The sequence below is a fragment of the Panthera uncia genome, chromosome X, assembly GCF_023721935.1.
Source record: "Panthera uncia isolate 11264 chromosome X, Puncia_PCG_1.0, whole genome shotgun sequence".
NCBI classification, from domain to species: Eukaryota; Metazoa; Chordata; class Mammalia; order Carnivora; family Felidae; genus Panthera; species Panthera uncia.
Window position 1 is genome coordinate 41,721,558 of NC_064817.1, and position 16,804 is coordinate 41,738,361.

General features: G+C 38.9%; 1 protein-coding gene across 1 annotated transcript in view; it reads right to left on the reverse strand.

Moving 5' to 3' along the window:
* DGKK (diacylglycerol kinase kappa) overlaps positions 1 to 16,804 on the reverse strand; it is a 177,348-nt gene that overhangs the window by 32,469 nt on the left and 128,075 nt on the right. The window contains exons 9-14 of the mRNA XM_049643853.1: positions 10,174 to 10,357; positions 9,343 to 9,451; positions 8,429 to 8,568; positions 7,439 to 7,520; positions 5,178 to 5,269; positions 4,247 to 4,346 (exon numbers count right to left, since the gene is read on the reverse strand). Of these exons, the coding sequence (XP_049499810.1) occupies positions 4,247 to 4,346; positions 5,178 to 5,269; positions 7,439 to 7,520; positions 8,429 to 8,568; positions 9,343 to 9,451; positions 10,174 to 10,357 (707 nt within the window). The remainder of the gene's footprint in view (positions 1 to 4,246; positions 4,347 to 5,177; positions 5,270 to 7,438; positions 7,521 to 8,428; positions 8,569 to 9,342; positions 9,452 to 10,173; positions 10,358 to 16,804) is intronic.

The window sequence follows — 16,804 nt, forward strand, 5'->3', positions numbered from 1 at the left end:
CACCTTCAAATTGAAAATGAGGGGATGGAGAACCATCTATCATACTACTAGAAGCCAAAAGAAAGCTGGAGTAGCCATACTTCTATCAGACAAACTAGATTTTAAACTAAAGGCTGTAACAAGAGATGAAGAAGGACATTATTTCATAATTATGGGGTCTATCTATCAAGAAGAGCTAATAAACAATAAAATCAATAAACTGTGGCCAATAAACAATAATTAATAAACTGGCCTAGATGGACTTGACATATATATTCAGAACTTTGTGTCCTAAAGCAGCAGAATACACATTCTCCTTGAGTTCACATGGAACATTCTCCAAGACGGATCACATACTGGGTCACAAAACAGCCTTCAATAAATGTAAAAGAATTGAGATCATACCATGCGCATTTTCAGATCATAATGCTATGAAACGTGAAATCAACCACAGGAGAAAGTTTGGAAAACCTCCAAATGCATGGAGGTTAAAGAACATCCTACTAAAGAATGAATGGGTCAACCAGGCAATTAGAGAAGAAATTAAAAAATATATGGAAACAAATGAAAATGAGACATAACAATCCAAACCCTTTGGGATACAGCAAAGGAAGTCCTAAGAGGAAAATACATTGCAATCCAGGCCTATCTCAAGAAACAAGAAAAATCTCAAATACAAAACCTAACAGCACACCTAAAGGAACTAGAGGCAGAACAACAAAGAAACCCCAAATCAACAGAAGAAAAGAAATAATAAAGATCACAGCAGAAATAAACAATATAGAATTAAAAAAACAGTAGAACAGATCAATGAAACTAAGAGTAGGTTTTTTGAAAAATAAATAAAATTGATAAACCTCTAGCCAGGCTTCTCAAAAAGAAGAGAAAAAGGACCCAAACAGATAAAATCACAAATGAAAGAGGAGAGATCACAACCAACATCACAGAGATACAATTAAAAGAGAATAGTATGAAAAATTATATGCCAAAAAACTGTATAATCTGGAAGAAAAGGACACCTATATTCTTAGACACCTATACACTACCAAAACTCAAACAGGAAGAAATAGAAAATTTGAACAGACCCATAACTAGTGAAGAAATTGAATCAGTTATCAAAAATATCCCCCAAAATAAGAGTCCAGGACCAGATGGCTTCCCTGGGGAATTCTAGCAGTCATTTAAAGTAGAGTTAATACCTATCCTTCTCAAGTTTTTCCAAAAAATAGAAGTGGAAGGAAAGCTTCCAGACTCATTCTATGATGCCAGCATTACCTTGATTCCTAAACCAGACAGATACCCCACAAAAAAGGAGAATTACAGGCCAATATCCCTGATGAGCATGGATACGAAAATTCTCAACAAGATACTAGCAAATCGAATTCAACAGCACATAAAAAGAATTACTCACCATGATCAAGTGGGATTCATTCCTGAACTGTAGGGCTGGTTCAATAGTTGCAAATCAATCAACGTGATATATCACATTAATAAAAGAAAAGAAAAGAACCATATGATCCTGTCAATTAATGCAGAAAAAGCATTTGACAAAATTTGGCATCCTTTCTTAAATAAAAACCCTCAAGAAAGTCAGGATAGAAGGAACATACTTAAACAATATAAAAGCCATATATGAAAAGCCCACAGCTAATATCATCCTCAATGGGGAAAAACTGAGAACTTTCCCCCTGAGATCAGGAACACGACAGTGATGTTCACTCTCACCATTGTTGTTTAACATAGTGTTGGAAGTCCTAGCATCAGCGACCAGACAATGAAATGAAATAAAAGGCATCTGAATTGGCAAAGAAGAAGTCAAACTTCCACTTTTAGCAGACAACATGAGACTCTACATGGAAAACCTGAAAGATTCCACCAATAGGCTGTTAGAACAGATCCATGAGTTCAGCAAAGTCTCCAATACAAATCAATGTACAGAAATCGGTTGTATTTTTATACACCAATAATGAAGCAACAGAAAGAGTAGTAAAGAAACTGATTCCATTTTCAATTGCACCAAGAGCCATAAAATACCTAGTAATAAACCCAACCACAGATGTAAAATATCTGCATACTGAAAAGTAAACTTATAAAGGGAATTTATGGAGATGCAAAGAAATGGAAAAAATATTCCATGCTCATGGGTTGGAAGAATAAATATTTTTAAAATGAAAATACTACCCAAAGGAATCTACACATTCAATGCAATCCCAATCAAAATTGCACTGGCATACTTTTCAAAGCTAAAAAAAACAATCCTAAAATTTGTATGGAATCACAAAAGACCCCGAATAGCCAAAGTAATATTGAAGAAGAAAACCAAAGTGGGAGGCATCACAATCCCAGACTTTAGCCTCTACTACAAAGCTGTAATCATCAAGACAGCATGGTATTGGCACAAAAACAGACACAGAGACCAATGGAATAGAATACATAACCCAGCATTGGACCCACCAATGTATGGCCAACTAATCTTTGCCAAAGCAGGAAAGAGCATCCAATGGAAGAAAGACAGTCTCTTTAGCAAATGGTGCTGGGAGAACTGGACAGCAACATGCAGAAGAATGAAACTAGACCAATTTCTTACACCATTCACAGAAATAAAGTCAAAATGGATGAAAGACGTAAATGTGAGACAGGAAACCATCAAAACTCTAGAGGAGAAAGCAGGCAATGACCTCTTTCACCTCAGCTGCTACAATTTCTTGCTTGACACATCTCCAAAGGCAAGGGAATTAAAAGCGAAAATGAACTATTGGGACCTCATGAAGATAAAAAGCTTCTGCACTGCAAAGGAAACAATCAACAAAACTAAAAGACAACTGATGGAATGGGAAAAGATATTTTCAAATGACATATTGGATAAAGGGTTAGTATCCAAAATCTATAAAGCACGTACCAAACTCAGCACCTGAAAAACAAATAATCCAGTGAAGAAATGGGCAGAAGACATGAATAGACACTTCTCCAAAGAAGACATTCAGATGGCCAACAGACACATGAAAAGATGCCCAACATCACTCATTATTAGAAAAATACAAATCAAAACCACACTGAGATATTATCCCACACTTGTCAGGGTGGCTAAAATGAACAAATCAGGAAACTACAGATACTGGTGAGGATGTGGAGAAACGGGAACTCTGTTGCACTGTTGGTGGGAATGTAAACTGGTGCAGTTGCTCTGGAAAACAGTATGGAGTTTCCTCAAAAAATTAAAAATAGAACTACCCTATGACCCAGCAATAGCACTGCTAGGAATTTACCCAAGGGATACGGGAGTGCTGATGTGTAGGGGCACATGTACCCCAATGTTTATAGCAGCACTTTCAACAATAGCCAAATTATGGAAAGAATCTAAATGTCCATCAACAGATCAATGGATAAAGAAGATATAGTTTATATATACAATCGAATACTGCTTGGCAATGAGAAAGAATGAAATCTTGCCATTTGCAGCTATGTGAATGGAAGTGGAAGGTATTATGCCTAGTGAAATAAGTCAGTCAGAGAAAGACAGATATGTTTTCACTCATATGTGGATCTTTAAAAACTTAACAGAAGATCATGGAGGAAGGGAAGGGGGAAAATAGTTACAAACAGAGAGGGAGGGAGGCAAACCACAAGAGACTCTTAAATACAGAGAATAAACTGAGGGTGGATGGGGGGTGGGGGAGAGGGAAAATGGGTGATGGGCATTTAGTAGGGCACTTGTTGGGATGAGCACTGGGTGTTGTATGAAAGCCAGTCTGACAATAAAGTATATTTAAAAAATAAAAATAATTAGAATTGAAAAAAAAATGGTATATATATTCAATGGAATATTAGTCATAATACAGAATGAAATCTTGCCATTTGCAACAACATGGATGGAGCTAGAGAGCATTATGCTAAGCAAAATAAGTCAGTCAGAAAAAGCCAAATAGCATGTGATCACTTATATGTGGAATTTAAGAAACAAAAGAAATGAGCAAAGAAAAAAGAAACAAACAAAAAAACATACTCCTGAATATAGAGATCAAACTGATGGTTACCAGAGGGGAGGTGGATGCGAGGGTGGGTGTAATAGATGAAGGGGATTAAGAGTAAACTTATCATGATGAGCACTGAGTAATGTATAGAGTAGTTTATTCACTATATTGTACATCTGAAACTAATATAATGGTGTACATTAATTATACTGGACTTAAAATAATAAATTAAAAGATAACAAATCAAAAGGCCCTGGCTCCACTAAAAGTACTAGATAAAAGGAATGGAAACTTACTTTCAAAATCACAGATTCTATTGCTGTATTGTTCTGTTTTATCTGACTCCAGGCCTTTACAATATCCACCACAAAATCTTCCACTGCTGAGCACAGGAATCTGCAAAGATAAGATAGATGGGCAATGTGACATGGACCATAATATCCAGAGCCCTTTTTTATTATAAAGTACATCTTCCTCCTTCTCATTCTTTCTGTCTCTGTTTCCTGATCTCCCTTCTCTCCCTGTCCTTCCTCTCTCCTCTCCCTTTGTTTCCCCATTTTTTCATGTACATATGGTCATATGTGTGAGTACCTATGAGAATTTAACTGGAATTTCCTAGCATAAATTCAGAATTTTCAGAAAAGAAAATTAAATTGATCCAACTTAGGTAAGGTTTTCATCCTGGGTCAAATGAGCTATGGTTGAAGAGCCCATATAATTTAATACAAAGATAATGACTTTGGGAGGACTGTTCCTGGGTGTGGAGTGTTTATCAAAGGAGAATGTGGCAGACTTGGCAGGAAACCTCCAAAGAATCCCAGGAGGAATGAATGACCCACCTACTTGGAAGGGGAGAATGTGTTGCTCAGGCTATGAGAAAGCAACTCTGTAGGTTCTACAGAGACTTCTTCCATTGTCAGATGGAAATCATTGTGTCCCTGCTGTAGGAGTTAGGTTATGCTCTTGAATGGTATGGAATGTTGTGTTTCCCTTCTGTAACCCTTCTTCTAAATCTATGGCTTGCAATTTTGTCTTTTTGGAATAGCAGGAGCACTCACCCTAATCTCATCTATTTTTTTCCTAAACTTTCCAATCAGCATGTTTCAGTTGGCAGTAATTTGATACTTTCCTAGGCCCAAAGCTATCAAAATGAGCTCCTTGTCTGACTGAGGAACAGCCCATGAGGGCAAAAATACACCCCAGTTTGAGAGTGAAAGGAAGACTGACCTGGTTGCGATAATTATCTCTGTGGGGTACTTGGCCTTCAGGATTTTGTTCAACTCAGTGGTTGCAGATTCTAGATGTTGGATGGCAGAAGCCTAGGGGGAAAAGGAGTGTTCAGCCCTGGAATCTTAGCACTGGGACATAGTCTGCTGCCCATCCTTATCCCCTCATTATTTTCTACTGACTGTTTGCCAACAACTCAACTGCCTCTCTGAAAATAATCATAATCAAAGGATTCTTGTTGAAGATCCCCACATATAATCTTAGCTCTGTGGTCATTCTAAAAATAAGAGACATATATTGTTTGCTCTCATTTAAATAATTCTCAAAAACTCATGGAGGTACTTTTTGTTCCATGTTTCAAATGAACAACCAATCTCATATTGCATAGCTAGTAAATAATAGATCTGGGATTTGAACCCACATCTTCCCAGTGCCAGAGTGCAGCTCTTCTATAATAATATTAGTAATAATAAAAGTATTCACTTATATTTACTCTGTACCAGACTCTGTTCTAAAGTATACATAAATATTTTCTTATCCTTATAACAACTCCATTTCACAGAACAGCAAACTGAGGCACAGGAAATGGGAAGCTGATAAGTAGTGGAGCCTGGATTTGATTCTAAGTAGTCTGGCTCTTGAGTCTGTATTCTCAACTACTGCTTCTACTTCACCCTCTCTGTTATCCCCTACATTCAAAAAACTACCAGGTCCTGATGATTCTATCTTCCTCATATGTCTTAAATCTGTCACTTCTCCTTACCCCTGTTACAACTTCACCAGTCCAAATCACAATCATCTTTTGCCTAGACAATTGCAGCATCTCCTATCTTTTCGCTTTGCCTCTAGTCTTTATTCCTTCAAATGTTTCTCCACGTACCATGGAGCACTTCTGCATAAAACCTTTCTATTAGATAGCAGAATGGATAGATGGACAGATATGTGATAAGGCAAGTATAATGAAATGTTAATGGTAGACTCTACCATTTTTAAAAAAAAAATTTTTTTAACGTTTATTTACTTTTGAGACAGAGAGAGACAGAGCATGAATGGGGGAGGGTCAGAGAGAGAGAGGGAGACACAGAATCTGAAACAGGCTCCAGGCTCTGAGCTGTCAGCACAGAGCCCAATGCGGGGCTCGAATTCACGAACCGTGAGATCATGACCTGAGCCGAAGTTGGACGCTTAACCGACTGAGCCACCCAGGCGCCCCACTACCATTTTATTTTATTTTTATTTTTTAAATTTATGATAAACACACACAAAGTTTTGATAGTTTCTATGTTAGGATTCTGTATACTTATTGGCATTATATGTCTCAAACTTTAATATAATGCCTAATGATATGTACTGTGATATTGAAATCAGCATTTTGATGTCTTTGAGAGTTATATCCTGTAGGCTAGAGTTGTAACTAGTTCTACTATTTAGCTCAAGAAGCTAGTATGTTTGAAAATTCTCATAATAAAATAAGAAGAAATAACCCACTTCTATAATTCTTATTAAGATAAGAGCCCAAATTTTATACCATGGATTACTAGGTTCTTCCTGGCCTGGCCCTTGATTGCTTCTCTAGTCTCATCTTTAGTCATTCTCCCAGCATATCTCCTCCCTGTCCCCTATGCCTTAGCCATTACAAATGTATGTGAATATTCTGTTCCTTTCAGTGAATATTCTATGCTCTTTCTTGCCATTGGAACAAGATACACTATTCCATCTTTCTGAAACAGGCCACCTCTTTCTTAGTATCCTGGTTAACTCCCTCTGGTCCTTTGATCTCTTCTGAAATGTCATTTCTGAGAAGCTTTCCTTGATTTCCCCCAGACTGGGTTTGGTACACCTGCTGGGTGTTCCCACCCCTCTCTACTTCCTTACATACTAACACTCATACTACTTTTTAAAAGTATTGCTTCTATCACTTCAACTGGGCTCTGAACTCCATGAAAGCATGAACTGTTTCATTCTTTTTTACCCACTAGCACATGAGAACAGCTCCTAGAACAGTATCTCACACATAGTAGGTAATCCATAAAATTTTCCATAGATACTTTGAGTGAATGAATAAGTAAATGGCTGAATGAGTTATATTCCTAGTGCCTAACACAGTTCTTAGAAAAGCTGCTGATTGATATGTCTCCAATCCTCAATGATCTCATCCACATTGAGCCCATGGATAATACAAAAGCTTCTCTCTGGGTTTTGCCTATTATTTCACTGTGTAACAAAGGTGTTGGCCTGAATTACAGCTGGGCAGTAGTTACCTCAAATCGGGATACATCCATTTCAACCTGTCCTCTTAGCAATGGAGTTTGTCTAGGAGTCTCGCGGATCATCACACTCCATCTGAAATGAAGGTCAAAGAAAGATATTTAGACTCTGTTTCATCAAAAGCTGGCATCAATGCTTCACATATCAATAAAAAGGTCAAAATGTTAATGTGATAGGTGAAGATAAGTTGTAGGGATGCCCGCATTATTCCAGGTCACCTGATGTCAAGATATACCACAAGTAGAGCCTCTGCCTCAGGACTTCTTAAGGCCAATGTGATGGAAAGTAGTCCATCATAGGGTTCTCAGAGAACAGATAGAGAGGTAACTATCAAGATCACCTAAGGTGATTTTGTAAAATACATATACCAGGGCCCTACCCAAGACCTACTGAATAAGAGTCTTTGTGGTAGGCTTAGCTTGGTATCTTGAAAAAGCTTCTCAGAATATCCTTATGGGCAGCCAGAAATCAAATACTATGACACAGCATTGAAAGTCTTTCTTCTCAGGACTTAGGACGGCAATACTCATTCCTCTCTAGAGCAGAGACAATCTAGGCCATTTGTTTCTGAACCCTCATTTCTATGAGTTTCTTTGAAAAACTGATGGAGCTATAGAATAGTTTCTATACTATTCTAGAATAGAACAGAAAGATAGAAATGCTCCCAAGGAAAAATATGCTTACATAGATTATTAGCTATGCAACTTGAAGGAGGTTGACAGAACCTTAAAATTTACCCATGGGGCTCCTGATTTAGGATCTTTTGAGTTTGGAGAAGGGCTTTAGTGATGTCTAAAGGATACATAGTAGACCCTGACTTCCTAATAGATAAGTGCTGCCCCAAACAAACTGCCCTCCATTGAAGCTAGACAGGAAATGAGGCACTGTGAGGGAGGTTACAACATTCATGGTTGAGATGATGTAACAGAATAACTGATGTGGGACTGGAATAGGCACAATGACCTGATCTTTCAGCCACTCACCTGTCTAGAATTCTCACACTAGCCTGCTCCACTCTGTTGAGGATGTTGACAAGCGACTTGTTTTTGTTCCAGAATGCGCCCCAGCCTAGAACACGGGCCAGATCATTGCCGGTTCCAAGTGGTATGACTGCCAACTGACACTGCAAGAACAAAAACAGGCACCCCTTTCAGACAATCCTACCAAGATCCACCCATAAACAAACCCAGAAGGTGCTCCTTGGGAAAGATTGTGGTCTCAAAACCAGTGGCAATAGGAGACTTCTGATTTTAGGAAGTGTAATAGGAAGATGTCTGATGTTGAGTGAACTTTTTCCTAAGGGGTTGGGCCCCGCTCTTGGCAATATAGAACCTACTCAGTGAAAGAAAACATTGCTAGAATATGCCAGTATTTATAGCCATGCTTATGAAAGAGAAGTATAGCCATAAATTTCTATCAAGGGTTGGCCAAGGAGATAAGGTGACTTGGGAGACAAAGTTATAAGATTCAGAAGGGCATGGAGCTATCTAGGGAGAGAAAGGAAAGTTAGAGGAAAGTTTCTGCTACTCTTGAGACTTGGGGAAGAAAATCAGTGGCCTCAGGAGGGTAAGAAAATTGGGGGCTGAATGTTGCCTGAAGCCACTTCTTTTCTGTTTGCTCTCCTCCCCTTTGATTCTTCACTTTGTGGCCTGGAGAATATAGCATTGCTCATTCTTTCTGATAACTCCCTCATTTCTCCTTCTCACAGATAGATAACCAGAAAATGGTTTAAGTGATGAAGCTTAGATTGGGAATCTGTCAGCCGGGTTGGCTATGAAACCAGTGGAAAACATGTTATATACATAAGGAGCATGAAGACCAGGGACTTTTTGGGATGAGCAGCTCCATACTCCCAATCTCTCTAGCAATGGCTAAACTGAGTCAGCCAGGAACTCACCCTTTCATGTAATCCAAAGGCATCAATCAGAGATAAGACCCAACTCACACTGCCATCTCCACCACAAACCACAATGCGAAAACGAGCAAAATTCTTGAACATGGACAGCCTAAAAGAAAGAGGGAGAAAAAGAGTAATTTCATGAATGGTTAGGGTTCACAACTCTTTTCTATACTGTGCCAAGAGCTAAGGACTGCTGCTTCTGCATCCTGCTAACAGGCTACCTTCCTTCTTTCACTTAGCTCCTATCTCTCTGTATTCCTAACATCACAGGCAATGCTCCCATAGGCAATCCTGGAGATGAGGCCTTGCTTCAGCCTACCATCTTCGATGCCTAATCATACTTTAGAAGCTGCAATAACATAGCTAAACTCCTTGTTGAGCCCAAGAAGAATGCCTTGCACATTGGCCAGGGGCCTCACAAAAACCAGAGCTGAACAGTCAGATGGTCCCTAAATAAAACAGGCCTATAGTAGAGATATATCTATTTGGTCCCCGGAAGGAATGAGGGACAGGAAAGGTGAGCAGTAATATTCATTTGTCTTCTCCTCTGAGGTCAGGAGATATAGTTAGACTTCTTCCAACCAGGAAAAGTGAAGCAAATCTGAGACCAGGACATGGTCCTGAAGGGATTTCTGGGAGAGGGCTAAAAGTTCTCCAACTACCCAACCTGAAATGTTCTGAAGTTATATGTTTGTGTCCTGACTTGAGAAAATATATCTTTCCTACCCAGGTACTAGAACTGATTTCAGGAAACCTATCCTAGTCTAGAATGTATAGAGTGAAAAGTTCCATATATATACCCAACTATATCCCTTACCCCATGCTTACCCGGCTTCAGGTCCACCCTTCGACAGGTCAAAAACTTGAGAAGGATTAAGGTATTGCTTGAATTTTCGGAGGAAGATGATCCCTTGGTGATCGCCACTTTTGGAGTTGATGAAGATGAGAAGGGGACATGAACAGGCTGATGACCAATCAAGGTTCCAGAAGTCTGAAGATACTACTAATTGGCCTGATATATGCACACAACAAAAAGAAAAAGGAGAACAAAGAACAGGGCCATTGAGATGGAAACAAGACATGACTTAACATCACATTGTGGAAAGACTTTTTAAAAACAGCTTTATTGAGGTATAATTGATATACAAATAATTGTACATATTTAATGTGTGCAATTTAATGAGTTTAGATATATCTAAACACCCATGATACAATCACCACAAACAAGGCCAAACACATATCCAACGCCTCTCAGATTTTCTTTATGCCCAGACCCCTGAGAATGAGAACTAGAGGGGAATTCAGAACACAGCCCAAAGGGGCTTTTATTTAATGTTTGCCCAGCTGTTGCCAGGCAAACATTTGTTAAGCAACTACTACATGCCAATCATCATGATAGATACTGCTAGGGATACTGCCCTCAAGCTGGAGGAACAGACTCATACACAATAATATGTTCAAACACAAAGATTAAGGAAATTGGTGCCATAATGAAGGGTTAATAAAACACTGTGGGGAATCTGAAGGAGAGTGTTGGGAGCCCAGGAGGAGGATCAGCATACCAACTAGTCCTCTCTCTGGGATAGCTCAGTTCTCACAGTGAGAAAGTACCAGGTAAGGAGAGAGGGGGAGGAAAGGCTGTCTTTTAGCTAGGAGCTAATTACAGAACATATCAAAGTGGGATGAAGCAGGGAGCTTTAATCACTCCTTTAAGGCTCTGGCAGAGCAATCCAAGTTATCACACCAACTTCCAGGGGAAACAAGACTATAGGGAAATTGTCTGAATAAGAGAGATGCTTTTAATAATCCCTAACTCTGAAGTTCCCTACAGTGAAGTGGAGTTATAGCAGTCTAAATTGCCAAAGCCTACCAGCTTGTGCTGTCTTAGAGCCTGTGGGCAGGGAGACAGGTAGTGAGCAATGGCCCCCTAGGAGATGGTAGACAAATCGTGAGCCCCCAAACCTGTGAGCTTATGACTTGCCAGGGATACCCCAGCAAAAATAAATGCAAAGTGAAAAAGGTATGTGGCTCACTCCTGAATGGTGTGGGACATGGGGAGGGAGGTGAGATATCCCATTTGTTGTAACCTGGGTGAAAGGGAGCCTGGAGGAATTCTGCTGACTTGAGCAGATTTCATGGCTGTTTTGTCTGGAAAAGCAAAGGCTTCCTTTGCTTCTTTTGCTCCTTTGCTTCCTGGAAAAGCTAAAGCAGGCTTCCTCTATGGGCCAATTCCTACTCAATGGCCAGTAGAACTCAAAGGGATCCTAATCCAGCTAGCCAGTCATGCACCAAATTTTCAGGGCTTGCTAGGACTCACAGCTATAAGGGGAGTCTGCTATATCCCTTCAGTAGCATAGCTTAGAAGTAGTTGCTCTCCCTGAACACATTATCCAAAAATAGTGCCCTTTTCCACATTTGTTTTACGAAAGGTAATATGTTGACACAATGGTAGTTAAGACATTCATTCAACAAATATGTATTGAGGGCATTCTCTGTGATTGTCCTTGTGTTCTGAGAATAAATGGTGGACAAGATAGAAATAGTCTCTGTTCTTGTGGAACTTATATTCTAATGGTGGGAGCCACACCATAACAAAGAAATATAGAAAATAATATCAGGTCGCCTGGTTGAGTGTCCAACTTCAGTTCAGGTCATGATCTCCCAGTTCGTGGGTTTGAGCCTGTCATCAAACTCTGTGCTGATAGTTCAGCTTGGACCCTGATTCGGATTCTGTGTCTCCCTCTCTCTCTGCCCTTCTCTGACTCTCTCTCTCTCTCTCAAAAATAAATAAACATTATTAAAAATAGAAAATAATATAATTTGAAGAAAAAGAAGTCAGGGTAAGGGGATGGTGACTGAAGGGGGTGTAATTTTAGACCGGGTAGTCAGAGACAGCTTCTCTGGGGAGGTGACATGTGAGATGAGACTTAAATGAAATAAAGAACTGAGCAATGCAGATATTAGGGGGAAAAATTTCTGGGGCAGAAGAAAGAGTAAGTGCTAGGACCCAGAGAAGGGAGACTGTCTGGGGTGTCTGAAGACCAGTAAACAGAAAGGCATGACTGTTGTGGAGTGAGTGAGGGGGGGAGTGGCAGAAATGAGGTCAGAGAGACGACAGGGACCATATAAAATGATAACAAGATGTTAGAGGACGCAGTTAAAATAAGGGTGTGGCTAGTATGGTATGAAACATTAGGGTCAAGTCATAAGATACATGAAGAAAATTAAAAAAAAAGGTAGTATCTTTTTATGCGCTTGCTCCTTTACCAAACATCAATCAGGCCCCAACTCACCACCTGGTTTCAGGCTTACCTCTCCTTTGAGAATCTGATTTTGCTCTGTGGTTCCTTTTATTCAGCAACCTCTCGCCAACGCCCTTTAGGTGAGCATATGACTTTGAGTATGCACTTCAATGAAAGGATTTATGGAAACAGCCTCCTGCCAACATCTAGTGGAACTGTGAGCTATGCTTAGAAGCAAGGACTCCCTCTGCCAGAGGTTATGGAATAGATCTTTCTATGCTCAATGATTTTTAACAGTGCCAAAGGTCCAGTGGGTTAGTCCCTTTTTAAAGATGAGACAGCAGTGGCACTGATACCAACGGCTATGAACTATTTGGGCCTCAGTTTCCTTATCTGCAAAGTGGGCCATTCCAAAAACTAACTTGTTTCCCAGTGTTGAGATGAAAATAAACTAGGTGTTACATTGAGGAGAAAAAGAAATATGAATTGTTTCTTAAATGTGAAAGATGAACAAACTCGCTATAGTAAGAGACTAGTTGAAACTGGCCATGGTACCATTTTTTTTTTCTTATCCAGAAGATTGGCAAAAATAAAAAAAAAATAGGTAATACAGTTGATTGAGGAAGACATGGAAAAATATGCACTATCACTGAGGGTGGAAGTGCAAAGTGACAACAAGCCTTATGGAGGGTAATTTGACAGCATCTATGAAAATTACAAAGGCCTATTCATTATGACCCAGTAATTACATTTCGGGGAATTTTTCCTATAGATGTATATGTAAAATGACCTGTATGAGATTGTTCATTGCAACATTGTTGTAATAGCAAAAGAGTGAAAACCACCAAGTTATCCACCAATAGAGAACTAGTTAAGTAAATTATGGTATATCCATATAATGGGTTATCTTATAGCTGTAAAAAAGAACAAGGAGGCAATATTTTATTGATACAAAAGACCTCCTAAATATACTATGAAGGATAAAATAAAATCAAGGTTTAGAGCAATGTGCACAGTGTTAAAAAGGGGAGGGATAAGAATATATGTTTATATTTACTAGTATATACTGGAAGACATACTCGAAGCTATTGAATAAACCAATGGCAGTAGTCAACTTTTTGTGAGTGGTCATGGGATGGGACTACAGGAGATTGAGAAGATTGAGAGAAAGGATAGTAATATTTTTAAACTAAATATGTGCATATGTGTGTTTCTATTTTTTAGAAAAACTTTAACCATGTGAATATATCAACTATTTAAGGATTAAATTAAGAAATAGGAAGAAAGAATTATGCTAATGTTATCAATAAGTTAAATAGCCACGAGGGTGTAGCTGAAATCATTTGTAGATACATTTGGCAGCTTGGATCATGGGTTGCCTTCTGCAATGTACTTCTACAACATAATGCAGCTGTGTGCCACAGCTGGTTGCCCTCTAGATTTATTCACTAAACTAGAGCAAACATCTTAACTTCTCTGGGTATTCATTTCTCCATATGTACAATAGCATCATGTTGCAATGATTAATAAAAATAATCCAGGATGGGGATGGAAAACTGTGAGATAAGGAGAAAATTGTATAATTAAGGCAACCCACACTTCAGTGTCAAACCTAATTTGGTTACAGATGGGAAGACAAAGGGAAGCAGTGTTGGCAGAAAGCTATTCTTTGGAAAAGACAAGGGCAGACCCATCTAGCATTTCTCCTAGAGTCAGAGAACATCTGAATTTGAGCAAGGCCAAGTTTGTCAAGAGAATCTGTGAACAAGGTGACAAAATTGTGTGGCATCGTGGACTGGAATATAGCAATGTTAGGCAGATTCATAACCAGGTAAGTAATTGTGCCCACAAGGCTGCTTTTGAATAAGCTGATGTTAATTGTAATGGAGTGTCCTGTACTGTTCAGCAATTTTAATCAACAATTCAAATGAAAACATAGAAGGCTGGCTTCTCAAATTTGAAGTACTCAAAGCTGGAGGGAAAGCTATTGGATGACAGAATCTAGATTGAAAAGTGACCTAATGGGCAGATAGGTCAAAGTCAACAAGATGAAAAAGGGATAAATGTGAAGCTTGGATTTTACACCCGAGGACATAAATTGTACCAGAATCGGACAATAGGAACTTGGTTTGGCAGGATCAAGTGTGAAAAGGGCTTAGAGAATTTAGTTGACTTTAGATGACTCAACAGCCTGAAAGAGCCTTTCAAAAAACAAACAAATAAAAGCTCATGCTTCTTTGAGCTGCCTTAATACAACCACAGTTCTCCAAACCAGGAAGCCTATAATCCCTCTCAAATTTGTTCAGTTTGTACCACAGAAGGATGTTAAATTAGCATAAAGACAGCTTACTTATCCCCTTCCTATATTTTAAAATGATCTCTAACAGATGTTAGTTCATCTAACCCTCACAATGCACCTGAGTATAACTGTTATTTAAAGAAACCTTCTCAAGAATGAGATTCAATTGGATCAAGATTGCAGATGAGTAAAAGGAAAGGCTAAAACCTAGCTCATGGGGCATTAGATGAAATACTACACAAAAAGAATGGCTTAGCTCAGGTTCTTCTAAGCAATAATACTACGTCATTGGTGGAAAACAAAAGAAAGAAGCAATGCCATTAGTTGATTGTCTATAACAAGAGTAAGAAGTGATAGGATAGGAAAAAACAAACTAAGAAATTCCAACTTCCCTAGGACAGGAAGCATAGAACCTGTTGGGCTAATTATAAATAGGTTGCGGCCCCTTAATACCTATTTAGGGTGATTGGAGGGATGCTGAGGAGGGCATCCTTCAGTCTGCTTAGACATCTTCCCCAGGTCCCCCTGTTGGGGTGAGCAAAATCTCAGATTCGAGACTAAATTGACTTTCATAGCAGCTTGAGTTTGCTTGGTTGACTAGTTTGTTACTTTTTCTCTTCTATCAATCCTATTTTCCTCCTACTCCCTTCCTTTCCCTGTCCAGTCAAGCATCTTTAATTTACCAAGTCATCCACCTCATCACCTCTCTAGTTAACTATCTGGTAGGTGACTTTATGTGTGTAAATATTTGAGTAGATTTGAGAATAATATATGTATGCATCCCTGAGTGAAGTTAGCTTTGTGTCTGTGCATGTCATTAAGGAAACACGACAGAAACCTGAAGAAACCTGTGTGAATGGCTCATTCCCTGTACCAATGTCTATCTGGATGTATCTGTGTTAGGGTTAGAAAATTACTGGAAAAGACTAGAGTGGCTCTGAGTGTGTGTAGATGTGTATATACACATGTGCACATGTGCTATGTCCAGTTCTAAAACTCTGCTGTACTGGCTGCAGAATCCTTGCCCACTTCTGTTCTCTGACTAAGGAACCTATATACTTTTCTTTCTTTTATTTGCTGTCAGCTAATGTTGGCTCTTCCTTGGCAACAAAATGTGCAGCAAGCATCGATATGGGGATAATTTTTAAGTCAATGAAATTCTGGTTCACTAACCACTCCTGGGTGAGTGGACCACCACATGTTAGAGTTGGATAAATTAGCATATTAGTGAAATATAAATGAAAACATTTCATGAAGGATTCGAACTTTCCCCTCCAGTAAGTGAAATTGACCATATATAGAGTGAAGTTAACCATACACAAACTGAAATTGATGGGTAGTGTATCTCTTTGCTGGTTTAGTGAAACAGTAGTGTGTCAGTTGGTAAATATATTAGATTTCTAAATTCCTTAGTGCTAGTAAAATAGGTCAGCTCTTTTTAGCTGTGATATGTGATTTTGATATTGACAGCTCCCATTATTTAGTAATGAATAATGGGAGAAGCAAATGAACAACTCAATGGCACAAAGGAGAGTCTCTCAAAAGCAAAGAAAAAGTGGGGAAGTAGAGGTATACTCAAAAAAGCATTCATTGTTAGCAATTGCTAAAAAGTGAAGTATTCCTGTGGGAGTCTACATTTTTCATTAGGCTACAAGACTAGTGATTTAATTTCGTTGTCCTTTGGGCTATGTTTCTTCATGTTCAGGCCCTTAACATATTATTACTTATCCTCACAATATACAGTATCATTCCATTTACAGATGTGGAAAGTGAAGCTCAGAGAATGTAAGTGACTTACCCAAGGTCACCTAGCTAGTAAGTAACTAAAACTCATGGTTGCCTGGCCTTTATTTTATCCTTTATACCTTGTTGCTTCTATGTCATATCATACTTTAAAAAGCAAACACAAAACTAAACA